The sequence below is a fragment of the Hypanus sabinus genome, chromosome 6, assembly GCF_030144855.1.
Source record: "Hypanus sabinus isolate sHypSab1 chromosome 6, sHypSab1.hap1, whole genome shotgun sequence".
Classification (NCBI taxonomy): Eukaryota; Metazoa; Chordata; class Chondrichthyes; order Myliobatiformes; family Dasyatidae; genus Hypanus; species Hypanus sabinus.
Genome location: NC_082711.1, coordinates 807,866 through 829,972, shown reverse-complemented (window position 1 = coordinate 829,972; position 22,107 = coordinate 807,866). Strand labels below are relative to the sequence as shown.

Sequence of the window (22,107 nt, the reverse complement as noted above, 5' to 3'; positions counted from 1 at the left end):
AATAAATATAGGCAGCATGGAGTAAATGAGGTGCTTGAGGAATATAAAGAATGTAAGAAGAATCTTAAGAAAGAAATTAGAAAAGCTAAAAGAAGATACGAGGTTGCTTTGGCAAGTAAGGTGAAAATAAATCCAAAGGGTTTCTACAGTTACATTAATAGCAAAAGGATAGTGAGGGATAAAATTGGTCCCTTAGAGAATCAGAGTGGACAGCTATGTGTAGAGCCGAAAGAGATGGGGGAAATTTTGAACAATTTCTTTTCTTCGGTATTCACTCAGGAGAAGGATATTGAATTGTGTAAGGTAAGGGAAACATGTAGGGAAGTTATGGAAACTATGACAATTAAAGAGGAGGAAGTACTGGCACTTTTAAGGAATATAAAAGTTAATAAATCTATGGGTCCTGACAGGATATTCCCTAGGACCTTGAGGGAGGTTAGTGTAGAAATAGCAGGGGCTCTGACAGAAATATTTCAAATGTCATTAGAAACGGTGATGGTGCCAGAGGATTGGCATTTTGCTCACACATAAGAGATAGGAGCAGGAGTAGGCCAATCGGCCCCTCAAGCCTGCACCGCCATTCAACAAGATCAAGGCTGATCCAATCTTAACTCTAGTTATCACCGAATCCCACAAGGCGACAGTGCCAACCAACAGGGCACCATGCCGCCCATTTTATTTTATTATTCATCCTGCCCAAACCCATGTGATCACCAAGGGGAAAAAAAATCCAATTTGCCAATTGAGGAGAAAAAATCTGGAAAATTCCTCTCCGACCCATCCAGGCTATCAAAAACTGGCCCAGGAGATCACATGGCTGATCTAAACCTAGCCTCATGTCCACTTACCTGGTCGCTCACTGTATCCCCTAATGCCATTTTTATCCAGGAAAATGTCTATCTCCATTTTGAATTTATTGAGTGTAGTAGCTTCCACAGCTCTCTGGGGCAGTAAATTCCACAGCCCCACTACCATCTGAGTGAAGAAATTTCTCCTCATCTCAGTCCTGGAATGACATCCCCTTATTTTAAGATTATGCCCCCTAGTCCTAGTTTCACCCATCATTGGGAACATTCTCCCCGCATCCACCCGATCAAGCCCCTTCACAATCTTATATATTTCAATAAGATCGCCTCTCATTCTTCAGAACTCCAATGAGTAGAGTCCCAATCTACTCAACCTGTCATCAACATCAACCCACCCATCCCCGGAATTAACCTAGTTAACCTTCTCTGCACTGCCTCGAGAGCCAGTATGTCCTTTCTTAAATATGGACACCAGAACTGCACGCAGTACTCCAGGTGTGGTCTCACCAATACCCGGTACAACTGCAGTAAGACCTCCCTGTTCTTATACTCCATCCTCCTAGCAATAAAAGCCAGCATTCCATTGGCCTTCTTGACCACCTGCTGCACTTGCATACTAACTTTTTGTGTTTCCTGCACCAGGACCCCCAGATCCCTTTGCACAGAAGCACTTTCCAGTTTCTCTCCATTTAGATAATAACTTGCTCTATTATTTTTCCTGCCAAAGTGCAAGACCTCACACTTGTCAGTATTATATTTCATCTGCCAAAAGTCTGCCCAATCACTCAGCCTATCTATGTCCCCCTGCAGGGTTTCAATGTCCTCCGCACTCATTACACTCCCTCCCATCTTTGTGTCATCAGCAAACTTCGATACGTTGCACTTAGTCCCTTTCTCCAAATCATTAATATAGATTGTAAAGAGTTGGGGTCCCAACACCAACCCCTGCGGAACACCACTAGTCACCAACTGCCAGTCTGAAAATAAACCATTTATCCCAACTCTCTGTTTTCTGCTAGAAAGTCAATCCTCCACCCATGCCAGAATATTATCCCCAATCCCATGATTTTTTACTTTAAGTAATAATCTTTGGTGTGGCACCTTGTCAAATGCCTTTTGGAAGTCCAAATACACCACATCCACTGGTTCCCCTTTATCTACTCTATATGTTATGTCCTCAAAGAACTCCAACAAATTTGTCAAACATGACTTCCCTTTTGTAAAGCCATGCTGACTTTGTCCTATTAAGCTATGTTTATCCAAATGCCCTGTTACTGTTTCCTTAATTATCGATTCCAACATTTTGCCAACCACAGATGTTAGGCTAACTGGCCTATAATTCCCAGCCTTCTGTCTATTGCCCTTTTTAAAGAAAGGAGTTACATTAGCATTTTTCCAATCTGCCGGGACCATTGCCAAGTCCAGCGAGTTTTGAAAAATTATCACTAATGCATCCACAATCCCGACCGCCACTTCCCTTAAGACCCTAGGATGCAAGCCATCCGGTCCAGGGGATTTATCCACCTTCAGTCCCATTAATTTATCAAGTACCATTTCCTTGGTGATTTGAATCGTAGTTAGCTTCTCTCCCCCTAGAGCCCCCTGTTTATCCAGTGTTGGGATATTTTGAGTGTCCTCTACTGTAAAAACTGATACAAAATATTTGTTCAGCGTTTCCGCCATCTCCATGTCCCCTACCATTAATTTCCCAGTCTCATCTTCTAGGGGACCAACATTTACTTTAGCCACCCTTTTTCTTTTTATGTAACTATAAAAACTCTTACTATCTGCTTTTATGTTTTTCGCCAACTTACTTTCATAATCTATCTTCCCCTTCTTAATCAATCTTTTTGTTATTTGCTGCTGATCTTTAAAAGCTTCTCGATCTTCAATCTTCCCACTAGATTTAGCTACCTTATATAACTTTCTTTTTAGTCGTATACTTTGCTTTATTTCTTTACTTAGCCACGGATAACTATTTTTTCTTTTACACCCTTTTTTCTTCAGTGGAAAATATTTTTCTTGATAGTTGTAAAATAACTCCTTAAATATACACCACTGATCAAGTACCGATCTACCCTTTAATCTATCTGCCCAATCCATCTAAAGCAATTCCGCTCTCATACCATCATAGTCTCCTTTATTTAAGCTCAGTACGCTTGTTTAAGATCCAACCCTCTCATCCTCTAATTGAATATGGAATTCGACCATGTTATGGTCACTCTTTCCAAGGGGATCCTTTACTAGGACATTTTTTATTAGTCCTGTATCATTACAGAGGACCAGATCTAAGACTGCTTGCCCCCTTGTCAACTCAGTAACGTATTGTTCAAGGAACCCATCCCGAATATACTCAATAAGCTCTTCTTCAAGGCTGCCGTGTCCGACTTGATTAGTCCAGTCAATATGAAAGTTAAAATCGCCCATAATTATAGCTGTTCCCTTATTACAAGCCTCAACTATTTCCTGATTTATGCTCCGACCAACTGAGTTACAGCTGTTTGGAGGCCTATAGACTACTCCCACCACTGCTTTTTTTCCCTTTACTATTTCTTATTTCTACCCAAATTGTTTCGTTATCCTGATCCTTTGAGCCAATATCATTTCGCTTTATTGCAGTGATTTCTTGCTTTATTAACATAGCCACCCCTCCTCCTTTTCCTTCTTGCCTGTCTCTCCTAATTGTCGAATACCCTTGTATGTTTAATTCCCAGTCCTGGTCACCCTGCAGCCATGTTTCTGTAATTGCCACAATATCATTACCATACGTAATTATTTGTACTGTCAACTCATCAATTTTATTCCTAATACTACGTGCATTCAAATAAAGGACTTTCAAATATGTTTGACACTTATTTCCTAACTTTTCCTTTTGTGCAACTTTACACTTATCTCCGTACATTCTTTCCCCTCCTGACACACTCTGTCTTTTTATTCCTCCACTTTTACCTGCATCCATTACCTCCTCCATTATCTTTTTAATTATTTGCTCTCTAGAATCCAACCCCCCACTAGTTAGTTTAAAGACCTCTCTGCAGCCCTAGTTATATGATTCGCCAGGACACTAACCCCAGCCCGGTTCAGGTGAAGCCCGTCCCTCCAGAACAGTTCTCTCCTGTCCCAGTACTGGTGCCAGTGTCCCAAGAAGCAAAACCCACTTCTCCCACACCAGTCTTTGAGCCACGCGTTGAACTCCCTAATTTTATTTAACCTCGCCAAATTTGCTCGTGGCTCAGGTAATAATCCAGAGATTATTACCCTTGAGGTTCTGTTTTTTAATTTGACCCCTAGCTGCTCATATTCCTGTAACAGAACCTTCTTCCTTGTCCTATCTATGTCATCAGTACCGACGTGTACTAAGACAACTGGATCCTCGCCCTCCCACTGCAAGTTTCTCTCCAGCCCAGAAGAGATGTCCTTAACCCTGGCACCAGGCAGTCAACGTAGCCTTCGGGACTCTCGCTCTCGGTTGCAGAGAACCCTATCTATCCCCTCATGTAGTTCCATTGTTTAAAAAGGGTTCTAAGAGTAAACCTAGCAATTATAGGCCTGTCAGTTTGATGTCAGTGGTGGGGAAATTAATGGAAAGTATTCTTAGAGATGGTATATATAATTATCTGGATGGACAGGGCCCATTTAGGAACAGTCAACATGGATTTGTGCGTGGGAGATCATATTTGACACATCATATTGAATTTTTTGAAGAGGTTACGAGGAAAGTTGACAAGCCTAAAGCAGTGGATGTTGTCTATGTGGACTTCAGTAAGGCATTTGACAAGGTTCCGCACGGAAGGTTAGTTAGGAAGGTTCAATCGTTAGGTATTAATATTGAAGAAGTAAAATGGATTCAAAAGTAGATGGATGGGAGATGCCAGAGAGTAGTGGTGGATAACTGTTTGTCAGGTTGGAGGCCGGTGACTAGTGGTGTGCCTCAGGGATCTGTACTGGGTCCAATGTTGTTTGTCATATACATTAATGATCTGGATGATGGGATGATAAATTGAATTAGTAAGTATGCAGATGATACTAAGGTAGGTGGTGTTGTGGATAATGAAGTAGGTTTTCAGTTTGCAGAGAGATTTAGGCCAGTTAGAAGAGTGGGCTGAGTGATGGCAGATGAGATGGTTTAATGCTGATAAGTGTGAGGTGCAACATTTTGGTAGGAATAATCCAAATAGGACATACATGGTAAATTCAGATTCAGATTCAGTTTATTGTCATTTAGAAACCACAAATGCAATGCAGTTAAAAAATGAGACAACGTTCCTCCAGAATGATATCACAAAAGGATATGACAAAACAGACTGCACGAGAAAATCCACATAACGTTTGGCAATCCCCAATCCAGAGTGCGGAGAGACTGCTGCATATTAATATCATGCTACCGTCTTAGCGCATTCCCTGGAAAGGAGATCCAAATCCACCAGACAAACAAGACCAAAAACTAAAGCTACAAGACCTGCACAAAACCACATAGTTATAACATATAGTTACAACAGTGCAAACAATAGCATAATTGATAAAAAAAAAACAGACCATGGGCACAGTAAAAATAGTCCAAAGATGTTAAAGGACTATAAGTTCAAAAGAAATCACCACACAGTTTCCACAAGTCCCCAGGGTCCCAACAGACTTGCCATCCCATGCCGGCAGCAGAAGGGAATACCCCCGCTATGGACTTCCACGGCGCCGCCCAACTCAGCCTCGCAGATGCAGCACACAATTAATGCTCCATTGAACCCAGCCTCACAGACGCAGCACACTCCTAAAGCAACCTGACTGCAGCGGACTCCGAGTCCATCGAATCTCTGAGCCGATGACCATCCCCTCCGGCACAGCTTCTCTGAGCACTATCCTCTGCCGAGTGTACTAAGATGGCCCCGCCAACAGCCATCGGCAACGCGACCCTGAGGACTGGGAGCCTGTTCTTCCCAGCAGAATCCCGGATCTCACAGCAGCATCAGCAACAAAGAAGGACTTCCTGGAGATTTCCCAATGTTCCTCCATGCTCCCACGTCCATTTTCAATAGATTGATTGCGCACGGCACCCCACTTCACAAATAACAGATAATCAGCTCCGGATTGGCCGCTGCAAGCTGTGTCGCGCCGCCATCTTGGAAATGGTAGGGCATTGAAGAATGCAGTAGAACAGAGTGATCTAGGAATAATGGTGCGTAGTTCCCTGTAGGTGGAATCTCATGTGGATAGGGTGGTGAAGAAAGCTTTTGGTTTGTTGGCCTTTATAAATCAGAGCATTGAGTATAGGAGTTGGGATGTAATATTAAAAATGTACAAGGCATTGGTAAGGCCAAATTTGAAGTATTGTGTACAGTACTGGTCACGGAATTATAGGAAAGATGTCAACAAAATAGAGAGAGTACAGAGAAGATTTACTAGAATGTTACCTGGGTTTCAGCAACTAAGTTACAGGGAAAGATTGAACAAGTTAGGTCTTTATTCTTTGGAGCACAGAAGGTTGAGGGGGGACTTGATAGGGGTATTTAAAATTATGAGGGGGATAGATAGAGTTGACGTGGATAGGCTTTTTCCATTGAGAGTAGGGGAGATTCAAACAAGAGGACATGAGTTGAGACTCAGGGGGCAAAATAAGGGTAACATGAGGGGGAATTTCTTTACTCAGAGAGTGGTAGCTGTGTGGAATGAGCTTCCAGTAGAAGTGGTAGAGTCAGGTCCGGTACTATCATTTAAAGTAAAATTGGATAGGTATATGGACAGGAAAGGAATGGAGGGTTATGGGCTGAGTGCGGGTCAGTGGGACTAGGTGAGACTAGGGGACTAGGTGAGAGTAAGCATTCGGCACAGACAAGAAGGGCCGAGATGGCCTGTTTCCGTGCTGTAATTGTTATATGGTTATATGCTATACTGCGCACATTCAGATACAACACCTTCAGTCCTGTATAATGTGGCAGGGGGATGGGAACAAGTGCAGAGAGACAGAGGGGTATAAAATGAGGGTAGAAGCAAAAAGTAGTAAGGTGAAAAGTAAAAGTGGCAGGCAGGCAAATCCAGGGCAAGAAGCAATAAGAGCCACATTTCAACATAATTGTATAAGGGCTAGGAGTGTTGTAAAAACAAGCCTGAAGGCTTTGTGTGTCAATGCGAGGAGCATTTGTAACAAGGTGGATGAATTGAATATGCAGGTAATTATTAATGAATATTATATAGTTGGGATCACAGAGACATGGCTCCAGGGTGACCAAGGATGGGAGCTCAACATCCAGGGATATTCAATATTCAGGAGGGATAGAAAGGAAAGAAAAGGAGATGGGGTAGCATTGCTGGTTAGAGAGATTAACGCAATAGAAAGGAAGGACATTAGCCTGGAGGATGTGGAATCGATATGGGTAGAGCTGCTAAGCACTAAGGGGCAGAAACCGCTGGTGGGAGTTGTGTACAGGCCACCTAACAGTAGTAGTGAGATTGGGGATGGCATTAAATAGGTAATTAGAAATGCGTGCAGTAAAGGAACAGTAGTTATAATGGGTGACTTCAATCTACATATAGATTGGGTGAACCAAATTGGTAAGGGTGCTGAGGCAGAGGATTTCTTGGAATGTATGTGGGATGGTTTTCTGAACCAACTAGAGAACAGGCCATTTTAGATTGGGTATTGAGCAATGAGGAAGGGTTAGTTAGCAATCTTGTCGTACGAGGCCCCTTGGGTAAGAGTGACCATAATATGGTGGAATTCTTCATTAAGATGGAGAGTGACATAGTTAATTCAGAAACAAAGGTTCTGAACTTAAAGAAGGGTAACTTTGAAGGTATGAGACGTGAATTAGCTGAGATAGACTAGCAAATGATACTTAAAGGGTTGATGGTGGATATGCAATGGCAAGCAAGCATTTAAAGATCGCATGGATGAACTACAACAATTGTTCATCCCAGTTTGGCAAAAGAATAAACGAGGGAAGGTATTGCACCCTTGGCTGACAAGGGAAATTAGGGATAGTATGAAGTCCAAAGAAGAAACACGTAAATTAGCAAAAAAAAGCGGCACACCCGAGGACTAGAAGAAATTCAAAGACCAGCAGAGGAGGACAAAGGGCTTAATTAGGAAAGGGAAAAAAGATTATGAGAGAAAGCTGGCAAGAAGCATAAAAACTGACTGTAAAAGCTTTTATAGATATGTGACAAGAAAAAGATTGGTCAAGACAAATGTAGGTCCTTTACAGTCAGAAACAAATGAATTGATCATAGGGAACAAAGACGTGGTAGACCAATTGAATAACTACTTTGGTTCTGTCTTCACTAAGGAGGACATAAATAATCTTCCGGAAATAGTAAGGGACCGAGGGTCTAGAGAGATGGAGGAACTAAGGGAAATACATGTTAGTAGGGAAATGGTGTTAGGTAAATTGAAGGGATTAAAGGCTGACAAATCCCCAGGGCCAGATGGTCTGCATCCCAGAGTGCTTAAAGAAGTAGTCCAAGAAATAGTGAATGCATCAGTGATAATTTTTCAAAACTCCTTAGATTCTGGATTAGTTCCTGAGGATTGGAGGGTGGCTAATGTAACCCCACTTTTTAAAAAAGGAGGGAGAGAGAAACCGGGGAATTATAGACCGGTTAGTCTGACATTGGTGGTGGGGAAAATGCTAGAGTCGGTTATCAAAGATGTGATAACAGCATATTTGGAAAGAGGTGAAATCATCGGACAAAGTCAGCATGGATTTGTGAAAGGAAAATCATGTCTGACGAATTTTATAGAATTTTTTGAGGATGTAACTAGTAGAGTGGATAGGGGAGAGCCAGTGGATGTGGTATATTTAGATTTTTAAAAGTCTTTTGACAAGGTCCCACACAGGTGATTAGTGTGCAAACTTAAAGCACACGGCATTGGGGGTATGGTATTGATGTGGACAGTGAATTGGTTGGCAGACAGGAAGCAAAGAGTGGAAGTAAACAGGACCTTTTCAGAATGGCTGGCAGTGACTAGTGGGGTACCGCATGGCTCAGTAATGGGACCCCACCTGTTTACAATATATATTAATGATTTAGACGAGGGAATTAAAAGCAGCATCTCCAAGTTTGCGGATGGCACAAAGCTGGGCGGCGGTGTTAGCTCTGAGGAAGATGCTAAGAGGATGCAGGGTGACTTGGATAGGTTAGGTGAGTGGGCAAATTCATGGCAGATGCAATTTAATGCGGATAAATGTGAGGTTATCCACTTTGGTTGCAAGAAAAGGAAAACAGATTATTCTCTGAATGGTGGCCAATTAGGAAAAGGGGAGATGCAACGAGACCTGGGTGTCATTGTACACCAGTCATTGAAGGTGGGCATGCAGGTACAGCAGGCGGTGAAAATGGCAAATGGTATGTTGGCATTCATAGCAAAAAGATTTGAGTACAGGAACAGGGAGGTTCTACTGCAGTTGTACAAGGCCTTGGTGAGACAACACCTAGAGTATTGTGTGCAATTTTGGTCCCCTAATCTGAGGAAAGACATTCTTGCCATAGAGAGAGTACAAAGAAGGTTCGCCAGATTGATTCCTGGGATGGCAGGACTTTCATATGAAGAAAGACTGGATCGACTAGGCTTATATACTCACTGGAATTTAGAAGATTGAGGGGGGATCTTATTGAAACGTATAAAATTCTAAAGGGATTGGACAGGCTAGATGCAGGAAGATTGCTTCCGATGTTGGGGAAGTCCAGAACGAGGGGTCACAGTTTAAGGATAAAGGGGAAGCCTTTTAGGACCGAGATGAGGAAAAACTTCTTCACACAGAGAGTGGTGAATCTGTGGAATTCTCTGCCACAGGAAACAGTTGAGGCCGGTTCATTGGTTATACTTAAGAGGAAGTTAGATATGGCCCTTGTGGCTAAAGGGATCGGGGGTATGGAGAGAAAGCAGGTACAGGGTTCTGAGTTGGATGATCAGCCATGATCATACTGAATGGTGGTGCAGGCTCGAAGGGCTGAATGGCCTACTCCTGCACCTATCTCTATGTTTCTATGTATTCTCCCTTTTTGATTCTGTCTGCATTTAAGTTGCAATTCATCCTGTTGACTGCAATTTTGCCCTATCAGCAGCCTCTCCCCTGTTTGTAAACCAGCTACCTCATCTTCAGCACTGTTATCTACCTTTGCTGCAATATTCTTGCACTGAAATTTAGGCAGCTCAGGACACTGGTTGCATCAAGCTCAACCTTTTGATTTCTAACTTTGTCTGAGGTCTTACCAACATCTGCCTCCACAACCTCTCCACTAGCTTTTCTGGCACTCTGGTTGCCATCCCTCTGCAACTCTAGTTTAAACCCCACTGTGCTGCATTAACAAATTTTCCCACTAGGATATTAGTCTCCCAGTTGTCCCTTCTATACAGATCCCACCTTCCCTGGGAGAGAGCCCAGTGATCCAAAAATCTTGTGCCCTCCTTCTTACATCAACTCCTTAGCCACATATTAAACTGTGTAATCTTCCTAGTTCTAGCCTCACTAGTAAGTGGCATGGGTAGCAATCGTGAGATCACAACCCTGAAGGTCCTGCCCTTCAACTTACACCTAACTCCCTGAATTCCCTTTGCAGAACCTTGTTTTCTCATCCTACCCATGTCATCGGTACCTATATGGACCACGACTTCAGATTGTTCACTCTCCCACTCAAGAATGCTGAGAACGTTATCTGAGAACATTTTGAGTAGTTTACATCAGTCTTCACTGTGGAAAACATTACCACTTCTTTTAATGCTGTGTATTAATGATTTAGATGATGGAATAGATGGCTTTATTGCCAAGTTTGCAGATGATACAAAGATTGCTGGAGGGGCAGGTAGTGTTGAAGAAACAGGTAGGATGCAGAAGGACTTAGAAAATTTAGAAGAATGGGCAAGAAAGTGGCAAATAAAGTACAATGTTGGAAAATACATGGTCATGCACTTTGAAAGTAGAAATAAAAGTGCAGTCTGTTAACTAAACGGTGAGAAAATCCAGGAATCTAAGATGCAAAGGGACTTGGGAGTCCTTGTGCAGGACACCCTGAAGGTTAACTTGCAGGTTGAGTCCGTGGTGAGGAAGGCAAATGCATGTTAGCATTCATTTCAAGAGGTCTAGAATACAAGAGCAAAGGTATGATGCTGAGGTCTCACTGTGAGTATTGTGAACACTTTTGGGGTCCTCACCTCAGAAAAGACGTGCTGGCATTGGAGAGGATCCAGAGAAGGTTCACAAGGATGATTCCAGGAATGAAAGGGTTATCATACGAGGAACTTTTGATGGCTCTAGGTCTGTACTCAATGGAATTCAGTAGGATGAGGGGGGGATCTCGTTGAAACCTTTTGAATGTTGAAAGGCCTGGACAGAGTAGATGTGGAAAGGATGTTCCCCATAGTAGGCGAATCTAGGACAAGATGGCACAGCCTCAGGATTGAGGTGCGCCCTTTCAAAACAGATGCAGAGAAATTTCTTTAGCCAAAGGATGGAGAATTTGTGGAACTTGTTGCCACATGCAGCTCTGGAGGCCAAGTTGTTGGGTGTATTTAAGGCAGAGATTGAAAATTTCTTGATTGGACACGGCATTTTGCTAACTAACAAATTCCCTATTACCATAGCATGTCTCTTTTCCCACCTTTCCATCTGAGTCACAGAGGCAAACTCAGGGCCAGAGACCCGACCACTATGACTTCTCTTCTGTTAGATCATCCCCTCTACAGAATCCAAAGTGATATACCTGTTCTTGAGGGGAATGGCCACAGGGGTACTCTACACTGGCTCTTTAACCCCCCCCCCCCCACCCCGACCGTCCCCCAGTTTCCTGTATCCTTCACCTTGGGTGTAACTATCTCTTTATATGTTCTATCTATCACCATTTCAGCCTCCCGAAAGATTTGGACTTCATGCAGTTCCAGCTCCAGCTTCTCAACGTCGTTTGATAGAAGCTGCAGCTGGATGCACTTCTTGCAGTTGTCGTCGTTAGGGACACTAGAGGTCTCCATGCCTTCCCACATCCCACAAGAGGAGCCTAAATACACTAGACCTGATTTACACTAACATCCTATGTGCCTATAAAGCACCCACATTGGACTCTCAGATCACTTATCTGTAATGTTAATTCCAGCATTCAAATCAGTGATCAAACAGGTCAAGCCAGTTCTAAAGGTGGTGAAAACCTGGCCTGAGGGAACCATGTTAACATCAAGGAATATGTGGATTCTATGAGCAGCTACATAGAGAAGTGTACTAAGTATGTTACTATCATGAAACACATCCCAGTGAGAGCAAATCAGAAGTCACGGGTTACTGCAGAGGTCCATGCCAGGCTGAGGAATCATGAAACACACACAAAATGCTGGTGGAACGCAGCAGGCCAGGCAGCATCTATAGGAAGAAGTGCTGTCGACGTTTCAGGCCGAGATCCTTCGTCAGGACTAACTGAAAGGAAAGATAGCAAGAGATTTGAAAGTCGTGGGGGGGGGGGGGTAGGGGGAAATGTGAAATGATAAGAGAAGACCAGAGGGGGTGGGGTGAAGCTAAGAGCTGGAAAGGTGATTGGCAAAAGGGATACAGAGCTGGAGAAGGGAAAGGATCATGGGACGGGAGGCCCAGATAGAAAGAAAGGGGGAGGAGAGCAGCAGAGAGAGATGAAGAACAGGCAGAGTGATGGGCTGAGAGAGAGAAAAAAGGGAGGGGGGAACGAAATAAATTAGGGATGGGATCAGGAATCATGATACTACTTTTAGATCGGGAGATACGACAGCTTTCAGGGAAGCAAAAACTGTGCTTTCCCATTCCATCAGGAAGGCGAAATGGGAGCATTCTCAAAATTTCCTGTCACTTCTGCAACACCAGAGACAAAAGGCGCTTGTGGCAGAGAATTCAGAGGATTACGTACTACAAGACTACCCTCCACATCAGCGACCAGGATGCTTCACTCCGAGAGGCTGAATGTCTTCTATGCCCAGCTTGATGCACAGAACTAAGTGCTGGCGAGAAAGGTACCTCTCTCCTTAGGGGAGCAGACACTTCGTCTGGCTGAAGCTGAGGTGAGGAAGACCTTGGCCAGAGTCAACCCATGCAAAGCTGTGGGACTGGATAATATGCCAAGCCAGGTTCTAAAAGACTGCACAGCCCAGCTTACAGAGGTGCTGACAGATATATTTAACATCTCTCTGGTACAATCCATTGTCCCTTCAGTTTTCAAGGCAGCAACCATCATTCCAGTGCCAAAGTAAGCGACAGTGTCCTGCTTAAATGACCATCGTCCGGAGGCATTAACATCAACCATTATGAAATGCTTTGAGCAGCTGGTCACGGAGCACCTTAAAGTCTTTCTTCCAACTACACTGGACCCTTTCCAATTTGCTTATCACTCAAATCCATCCACTGATGATGCAATAGCCTCTGCTCTCCACTCTGTCCTGTCATATGGGGTTTCATATGCCAGACTGCTGTTCAGTGTTCAACACCATCATACCTTAGAAACTGGTGGGGAAACTGTCCTCACTGTCCATCATGAGATGGAGTATAGAGAGGATGTGAACCAGCTGGCAGATTAGTGTGCGAAGAACACCTATGCCTGAATGTGAAGAAGACAAAGGAAATCACTGTGGACTTCAGGAAGTTGATTCCTTATTATCATCTACCTGGTTCCTTATTATCATCCCTCTGAAGAAGAGGCAGAGTAGCACCTCCACTTCCAAAGAAGATTGAGGCAAGCAAGGCTCCCACTAACCGCTTCCACAACCTTAACTGTGATTAACAGTAGCACCACTGAGAGCATCCTGACAAGTTGCATCTCTATCTGGTATGGTGAACAGCTGAGAGGATCACAGGGCTCTCCCTACCATCCATAGGGGACATTTATCAGGAGCGTTGCATATTATTAAGGATCCTACCCATCCATCCAGCATTCTCTTTGACGTTCTACCATCTGGCAGAAGACCACAATGCATAAAAACAAGAATGGTTAGGATGGGAAACAGTTTCTTCCTGCAGGCAATCAGGCTTCTGAACTCTCGGTTGATTCATGTTAGAAGTACCACTGGTTAATCTGTTCCTTACCTTAACAGTGATGTCAAACTCAAGGCCCGCGGGCCATATCCGGCCCGCAAGATCATTTTAGATAGATCTATTATTTTAATTATTAATGGCCCAGGGATATGAAGCCTATGATTGTAAGTTAATACCAATCATAAAAATAATGCTTGCTCAGCAGTCTTCTTCATAAGAAACGGAATTTGTGAAGTGAAACACTTCGTAGTTATAGCAGAGACTGAAACATATGAGAACAGGCTGAAAAAACGGAGGCAACAAAAGCTGCGTTCGCACGCGCCCGGCTGATCCGGCCCGCATGAAGCTGCATTTTGCCCAATCCGGCCCGTGACCTAAAATGAGTTTGACACCCCTGCCTTACAATATTTAAATTAACACAGTTTTGTTTACTACTCATGTGTGATTCATCTGTAGATTTTACCCTTACCTTTTTAAGTTATCAATGTTATCTGTACTCTGTACTTTACACCTTGGTTCAAAGAAACATTGTCTCATTTCTGTATACTTTATATACACGTATGTAGTTAAATGACAATAAACTTCACTTGACACGATTTCACTACCCTGCCTGGCACTCTACTGATCTAGCTGAACAGATATAAATAAGAGAATGAAAAAACTTGAGGTTTTCTTTCCTTTGCTTTTTCTGAGTAAAGCCTCTTAAAGCTAAACGTTAATATCACCACTCTAACTCTGTCCACTCGGACGATGGCCACTGGGCTTGTACCTGCCTTCCTTTAATTTGCTTTTACTAATCAATCCCAGGTGCCGAATGGTCGCTGGCCCAAGCACTCCTACGCTACCGCGACCCGCTCCTGCCTTTTATCCTCGGGCAGTGGACCTGATTGAAGTCCACTCCTCTCCAAACTTCCGACATCTCGTGTAGCCGCTGATCAGATTTAGATTACGCCACCGCGAAATGGGCAAATGGGTCTAGATTAGATGGGAATTTTAGACGGCATGGACCAGTTGGGCCGAAGGACCTGTTTGTACGCTATGTTACATCGATCCCTGATCCCAGCTCCATCCCGCACTCACCTCCCTGCCCCGGGCTCCAACTGCAATGATCACTGCCACAAGCCACACTCACCCCCTTCCCCAGACGCCGCTTCAGCAGATACTTGCGGCTGATCTTCTCGTCCACCTCAACCGCGCTCATCCTGCCGTTGAAACGCTGGGCCTGGTTACCAGGGCAACGGCGCGGGGCGGTGCCTGCGCAGCCGCCACGTGATGTGACGGCGGGGAGGTCGAAGCGCGCGGCAGGTGGGTGGTCAATACCCCTGGACGGTGGAACCCAGAGGCTGGGTCCGACCCAGCGCCCCGGGGAACTGCTGATGCGGGTGGGATCCGAGGAACAGAAAGCAAACCTCTGACACAAACTGCGGCCCACGGGTAGCGGCCGGTGCGCAAACCGTCAGCGCCATGACTGGTCCCCGGTCTCGGCCCCACAGTTAACACACAAGAGGGTGAATTTATGCCCAACACTACTAGATCCGACACCCAGCATTTCAGAGCTTGTAAACACAAAGTACACTGCAGATGCTGGGGTCAAAACAACACGCTGGAGGAACTCAGCAGGTCTGTCAGCATCCTGGAAACGAGCAGTCAACGTTTTGGGCCAAGACAGAGGGTCTCGACCCGAAACGTTGCTCGTTTCCACGGATGCTGCCCGACCTGCTCAGTTCCTCCAGCGTGTTGTACGTATTTCAGTGCTTGTACTCGCTGGAATTTCGTAGAATGACCTGGATGAGGGAGTGAAGGGATGGGTTTGTAAGTTGCTAATTACACAAAGGTTGGGGGTGTTGTGGATAGTGTGGAGGGCTGTCAGAGGTTACAGCGGGACATCGATAGGATGCAAAACTTCTCAGCGACAGAGTTCAACCTAGATAAGTGTGAGGTGATTCATTTTGGTAGGTCAAATAGTATTAATGGCAGAGTGGAGGATCAGGAGTCCATAGGACACTCAAAGCTGCCGAACAGGTTGACTGTGGTTAAGAAGGTGCATTGGCTATGGGATTGAGTTTAAGAGCAGAGAGGTAATATTGCAGCTATATAGGACCCTGGGCAGACCCCACTTGGATTACTGTGCTCAGTTCTGGTCACCTCACTACAAGTAGGGTGTGGAAACCATAGAAAAGGTGCAGAGATTTACAAGGATGTTGCCTGGATTGGGGAGTATGCCTTATGAGAATAGGTTGAGTGAACTCAACCTTTTCTCCTTGGAGCAGCGAAGGATGAGAGGTGACCTGATAGAGGTGGATAAGATGGGAAAAGGCATTGATTGTGTGGATAGTTAGAGGCTTTCTCCCAGGGCTGAAATGGCTAACACGAGAGGGCATAGTTTTATGGTGCTTGAAAGTAGGTATAGATAGGAGATTTCCAGGGTAAGTTTTTTTTATGTAGACTTGTAAGTGCGTGAAATGGGCTGCTGGCAATGGTGGTGGAGGCGGATACAATAGGGTCTTTTAAGACATTCCTAGAAAGGTACATGGAGCTTAGAAAGATAGGGCTATGGGTAATCCTAGGTAATTTCTGAAGTACATGTTCAGCACTGTATTGTGGGCTAAAAGGCCTGTATTGTGCTGTAGGTTTTTCCTTTGTTTCTAATGAGGGGAATCATTGAAACCCATTTGTATCCTGTGTAGTTCTGATCCTATCTCATGTGACTGGACACCACCCTCTTTGAGAAAATCAAATTACATAGTACTACACTAGGTGCTGGTAGGTCATCAGAAGCTCTGGATATCAGAAGGAGACAGTGAATAGAAAACACACATCACATCAGGAGGTAAGTTTTTATTTTTAAAAAAGCAAGATATACAAAATATTTACATGTGTAAGAACAATTCAAAATTCCAACATTCTGTTTAGGTTTCAAATCTGAGATATCAACAAAAAACATTTCTATTTAGTTAGAATCAGCAATATTCATTAGAATAACTTTTATTGTTCCAATTCCTCTATTATATCTAATGTTACTCCCTATTAGAAAGTTTACAGACTAACCTTCCCTTTCTGTTTATCCCTATTAATTGGAAAATTAATTGAATTCCTATTCTTAAGTATCATGGTTAACTTCAGTTTGTCAGTATGTCAGTTTATATTATATCTTAACTCCTTTCAAGACAATTCTCCAACATCACAACTTTTAAAGTAAATCTTATTCAGTAACTTATCAAAGTCTTTGCAAAAATAATCAGTTCCTGCAGAAAATCAAATTCAGATCCTCTGAATGAAAATAATCTTATACATTCGACTGTCGTCATTAAACATTTCATTCCCAAGCTGGTTCTTCGATCTTGGGTGGCTCGCAATCTTGTTTTGTTGAATGAAATAGTTGATCATCCGCAGAAAGTCAATTCACAAACATACAAAAATAACTGATCAAATCCCTTGGTGTGATTTAACAGAACTAATGGTGGTTACCAGTAAAGATCATTGATATTTGCTCTTCTGATATTGTCTCATTAGAGCTGCTGCTTGTTATTATCATAGCTTCAATGGATTTTTTATTGCTATTGTCTCTCCTCCACGGGTTTCACCCTGAGGTTTTCAAGTAAGGTAGATACCCACTACTAATTCCACTTCTAATGGTTTATATCTTTTGTTTCTAAGATTTGCTGCATTTTTCTCGCTTTCCCACGCCTGCATCAACCACACCTTGTTCTTGCAGTTTTTCCCCCAAGTTCTTTTTAATAAATTCAGTAAACTTCATTTTCACCCCTCCACAGGTAGAGCTTTCTAACATTACATCTTTGGGTTTAATTAACCTTGGGTTAATTAACACACTGAATATTGAAGGTCTAAAGAATGGATGTGGAAAGAATGGTAAAGGAGTAGAGGACCAAAGAGCACAGCCTCAGACTGGAGGAAATCCATTTAGAAGAGACGAGAATTAATTTCTTTAGCCAAAGGATAATGAATCAGTAGAATTCATTGCCATAGGTGGCTGTAGAGCCTAAATCATTGGGTGTAATTAAAGGGGAGGCTTTTTGGTTCTTGATTAGTCAGGATATCAAAGGTTATTGGGAGAAGGGAGGAGAATGGAGTTGAAAGGGATAATAAATCAGCCATAATAGAATGGCAGAGCAGACTCAATAGGCCAAATGGCCAAATTCTGCTCCTACACCTTATGGTAACAGGCAGTCAGCCTGAGTTATGGTCGATGGATGAGTCAACTGCAGCATAACACCAGGATCAGAGTTTTTCTTAAACCAGTTTATTCAAAGAAAATGGTGTCTCAAACAAAAACTCTAGAAGGGAGGATCCAATGAATCCGGGGACAGACAAGACACACACAGTGACAGCAGGAAGCACAGAGAGAGCAGAAGGATCCTATTTCAATGGACTAATACCAGTCCCGTTTGGTGGGCACAAAAATCTCTGCATAACCAGATGCTTCAGGATGAGTGGAGGAACCTGTTGAACGAGTTGTAGGCAGATTCGAGATCAAACAGCATCTGACGAACCTGCACGTCATCCAATTCATCGGAAGCCAACATGACAGTGAGCTTCTGAAGCCTGGAACACAGAGGGTGCAGGTTACAGTCTGCTCCGCAGATCACTGACTGACGGCAAGCAGGTGCCTAGAGTATCCAGAGCAAGATAATGGATTCCACTATCCCTGTAATCATTCCCCAAGCTAATCACAGTGACCCAACTGCCCTGCGCTCCCCCACAGCCCTGTATCAGTTCCACACTAATCCCACTGCCTGCCCCATTCTCTCCCCACAGCCCTTCATAAGTACCATACTAATCCAACTACCCATTCTCTCCCCACAGCCCTGTATCAGTCCTACACTAATCCGACAGCCCGCCCCATTCTCTCCCCACAGCTCTGTATCAGTTCCAAACTAATTCCACTGACCCACTCTCTCCCCTATCTTTTCACTCCGACCACACTGTATAACCACTCACCACTGGTCAACTTTCTCCTTTCCTTCAAAATCTGGTGGCAGGTTACTCATCCGGTTCATAGTCTCCATCAGCTCTCGCAGGTCGGGTTGGATCTAAGAAAACAGTTATTAACATGTGGAATGTGGTACTGTATAGAGCTCCGAGGTTCTGAAAACCTCAGGTCAAGTTCCAGATTCCAGCTACCTCTGGGGGATAAAAGCATTGGAGTTTACCAGGAGGGTGGATGAGGGTAGGGGAGTGAATGTTGTTTATATGGACTTTAGTAAGGCCTTTGACAAGGTCCCTTATGGCATACTACTCTGGAAGGTTAGATTGCATGAGATTAAGGGGGAGATAGTGGATTAGATTCATAATTGGCTCAGAGGAAGGAAGGAAGCAGAGGTTTAAACTGGAGGCCCGAGTGTGTCTAGCATGCTACAGCAGGTTAGTGCTGGGACCTTTATAAGTTATTAAAATGAACTGGATGCAAATATTCAAGGCATGGTTAGTATGTCTGGATAATACTTGAATAGGTGTGTCATAGATGGTTATGAAATATTACATGGGGATCTTATTCAGCTGGGTATGTGGGCTGAGGATTGGCAATGGCTTTGAATTCAGATAAATGTGTGGTGTTGAATTTTGGGAGATCAGACCAGGGAATGGTAGAGCCCTGGGGGGTTGTTATGGAACAGAGAGAACTAGGAGTTCAGGTATATCATTTACTAAAAGCACTGTTACAAATAGACATTTGAAGCACTGGTCTTCATCAGCAGTGGGAAGTTATTTATATAAGATGATGGTGAGGCCCCACAAGGAGTGTTGTATACAGTTTTAGTCACCCTGTTATAGGAAGGATGTTATTAAACTAAAAAGAGTGCAGAAACAATTTACCAGGATGTTGCCTGGACTTGGAGGCCTGAGTTACAAAGAAGAGGTTGCGTAAATGAGGGCTCTACTCTCTGGAACAGAGGAAATTAAGGGGTGACTTGAACTAATGTAGATAGCTTCATTCACCACTACTCTGAAATGATTCTACAACATACAAACTCACTTTCAAAGACTTTTCACAACTCACTCTACTGTTGCTTGTCAGGCTGTTATGCAGTGTTTTATAAAATTCCATTGTATTTTTTTCCTGTAAATACCTGCAAGAAAACGAATCTTGAGGTAGTATATGGAAACCTACGGCTGGTGGTGTAGTGGCAGCACTGGACTTAGGGGCGAGAAGTCCCGAGTTCAAATCCGGCTGGCTCCCTTGCACGCTCTTCAACCCTGCCTTGGGTTGAGTGTCGAGCTAGCAACTCAACCTCATAAAATAAGACCTGGAGACGGATGGGCTCTGCCAGGTTTCAGATGCCCAAGACACACTGTACGATAAGCAATCACCAAAAAGATCGGTGCAAAAAGCTTGTCATGACAGTGCCCCAACAACTCCACCAGGAGTTAAGGGTGCACACACACCCCCACCCCCACCCACCCACCCACACCTGGAAACCTGTGAATGGTGATAATAAAGAGAATTTGAACTTTGAGGTACATCAGATCATGAAGGTATAGACAGGATGAAAGTACATTGTCCTTTTTCCTGGAGGGGGAGCTTAAAAAGGGGGGAGAGATTTAAGATCAGAGGTGAGAGGAAGATCAATGGCAGCTTCGTAAACGTCACGCAAAGGGTGGTGTGTATTTGAGAGGTTGAACCAGGCATGTTTAAAAGCCATCTGTATAATTATATGGATAGAAGAGGTTTATACAGAAACATAGAAATTTACAGCACATTACAGACCCTTCAACCCACAATGTTGTACCAACCACGTAACCTACTCTAGAAACTGTCTAGAATTTTCCAACCACATAGCCCTCTATTTTCCTAAGCCTCAGGTACCTATCTAAGAGACTCTACCAACGTCGCTGGCAGTGCATTCCACGCATCTGCCACTCACTGTGTGAAAAACTTACTCTGACATCCTGCTTGTACCTACTTCCAAGCACCTTAAAACTATGCCATATAACAATATAACCACATAGCAATCATAGCACGGAAACAGGCCATCTCGGCCCTCCTAGTCCGTGCCGAACTCTTAATCTCACCTAGTCCCCCCTACCCGCACTCAGCCCATAACCCTCCACTCCTTTCCTGTCCATATACCTATCCAATCTTACCTTAAATGACACAACTGAACTGGCCTCTACTACTTCTACAGGAAGCTCATTCCACACAGCTATCACTCTCTGAGTAAAGAAATACCCCCTCATGTTTCCCTTGAACTTTTGCCCTCTAACTCTCAAATCATGTCCTCTCATTTGAATCTCTCCTACTCTCAATGGAAACAGCCTATTCACGTCAACTCTATCTATCCCTCTCAAAATTTTAAATACCTCGATCAAATTCCCCCCTCAACCTACGCTCCAATGAATAGAGACCTAACTTGTTCAACCTTTCTCTGTAACTTAAGTGCTGAAACCCAGGTAACATCCTAGTAAATCGTCTCTGCACTCTCTCTAATTTATTGATATCTTTCCTATAATTCGGTAACCAGAACTGCACACAATATTCTAAATTTGGCCTTACCAATGCCTTGTACAATTTTAACATTACATTCCAACTTCTGTACTCAATGCTTTGATTTATAAAGGCCAGTGTTCCAAAAGGCTTCTTCACCACCCTATCTACATGAGACTCCACCTTCAGGGAACTATGCACTGTTATTCCTAGATCTCTCAGTTCCTCTGCATTCCTCAATGCCCTACCATTTACCCTGTATGTTCTATTTGGATTATTCCTGCCAAAATGTAGAACCTCACACTTCTCAGCATTAAACTCCATCTGCCAACATTCAGCCCATTCTTCTAACCGGCATAAATCTCCCTGCAAGCTTTGAAAACCCACCTCATTATCCACAACACCTCCTACCTTAGTATCATCGGCAAACTTACTAATCCAATTTACCACCCCATCATCCGATCATTTATGTATATTACAAACAACATTGGGCCCAAAACAGATCCCTGAGGCCCCCTTGCTCTACTATGCCCCCTTGTGCTTAGAGAGCTATGGGATTAGCAACACAGGTAACATGGATGAGTTGGGTTGAAGGGCCTGTTTTGGTGTTATGTGAGCCTATGCCTCACACATTCAGGTTAGGGTTAGGGTTAGGGTCAAGGTCATCTAGAATTATTGTGTCACAAAGCAATACAGCAAGGATACAGGCCTTTTGGCCCAATGAACTCATGTTGACCATGGTCTCTTTAAATGTCCTGCCTCTTACCCTATACCCATGCCCCTTGTTTTCAACACGCCCACCAAGGGAAAGGGATTTTTAATAACTGCATGACCCATTAATTTATTACCCCTCAGCTTCCTCTGCTTCAGGGAAAACAAGATCAGATTA

The 22,107-nt window shown here is 43.6% G+C and overlaps 2 protein-coding genes across 5 annotated transcripts in view; both read right to left on the bottom strand.

Moving 5' to 3' along the window:
- The window catches only part of mapk15 (mitogen-activated protein kinase 15), a 186,601-nt gene extending 171,466 nt beyond the window's left edge, over positions 1-15,135 (bottom strand). For both annotated transcript variants that reach the window (XM_059971520.1, XM_059971521.1), the window contains exon 1: positions 14,910-15,135. In XM_059971520.1, coding sequence (XP_059827503.1) covers positions 14,910-14,978 — 69 coding nt within the window. In that variant the 5' untranslated portion in view covers positions 14,979-15,135. The remainder of the gene's footprint in view (positions 1-14,909) is intronic.
- Positions 15,136-16,600: 1,465 nt separating this feature from the next.
- The window catches only part of vps28 (VPS28 subunit of ESCRT-I), a 45,914-nt gene continuing 40,407 nt past the window's right edge, over positions 16,601-22,107 (bottom strand). For all 3 annotated transcript variants that reach the window (XM_059971522.1, XM_059971524.1, XM_059971523.1), the window contains 2 exons: positions 18,737-18,828; positions 16,601-18,340 (listed from right to left, as the gene is read on the bottom strand). In XM_059971522.1, coding sequence (XP_059827505.1) covers positions 18,220-18,340; positions 18,737-18,828 — 213 coding nt within the window. In that variant the 3' untranslated portion in view covers positions 16,601-18,219. The remainder of the gene's footprint in view (positions 18,341-18,736; positions 18,829-22,107) is intronic.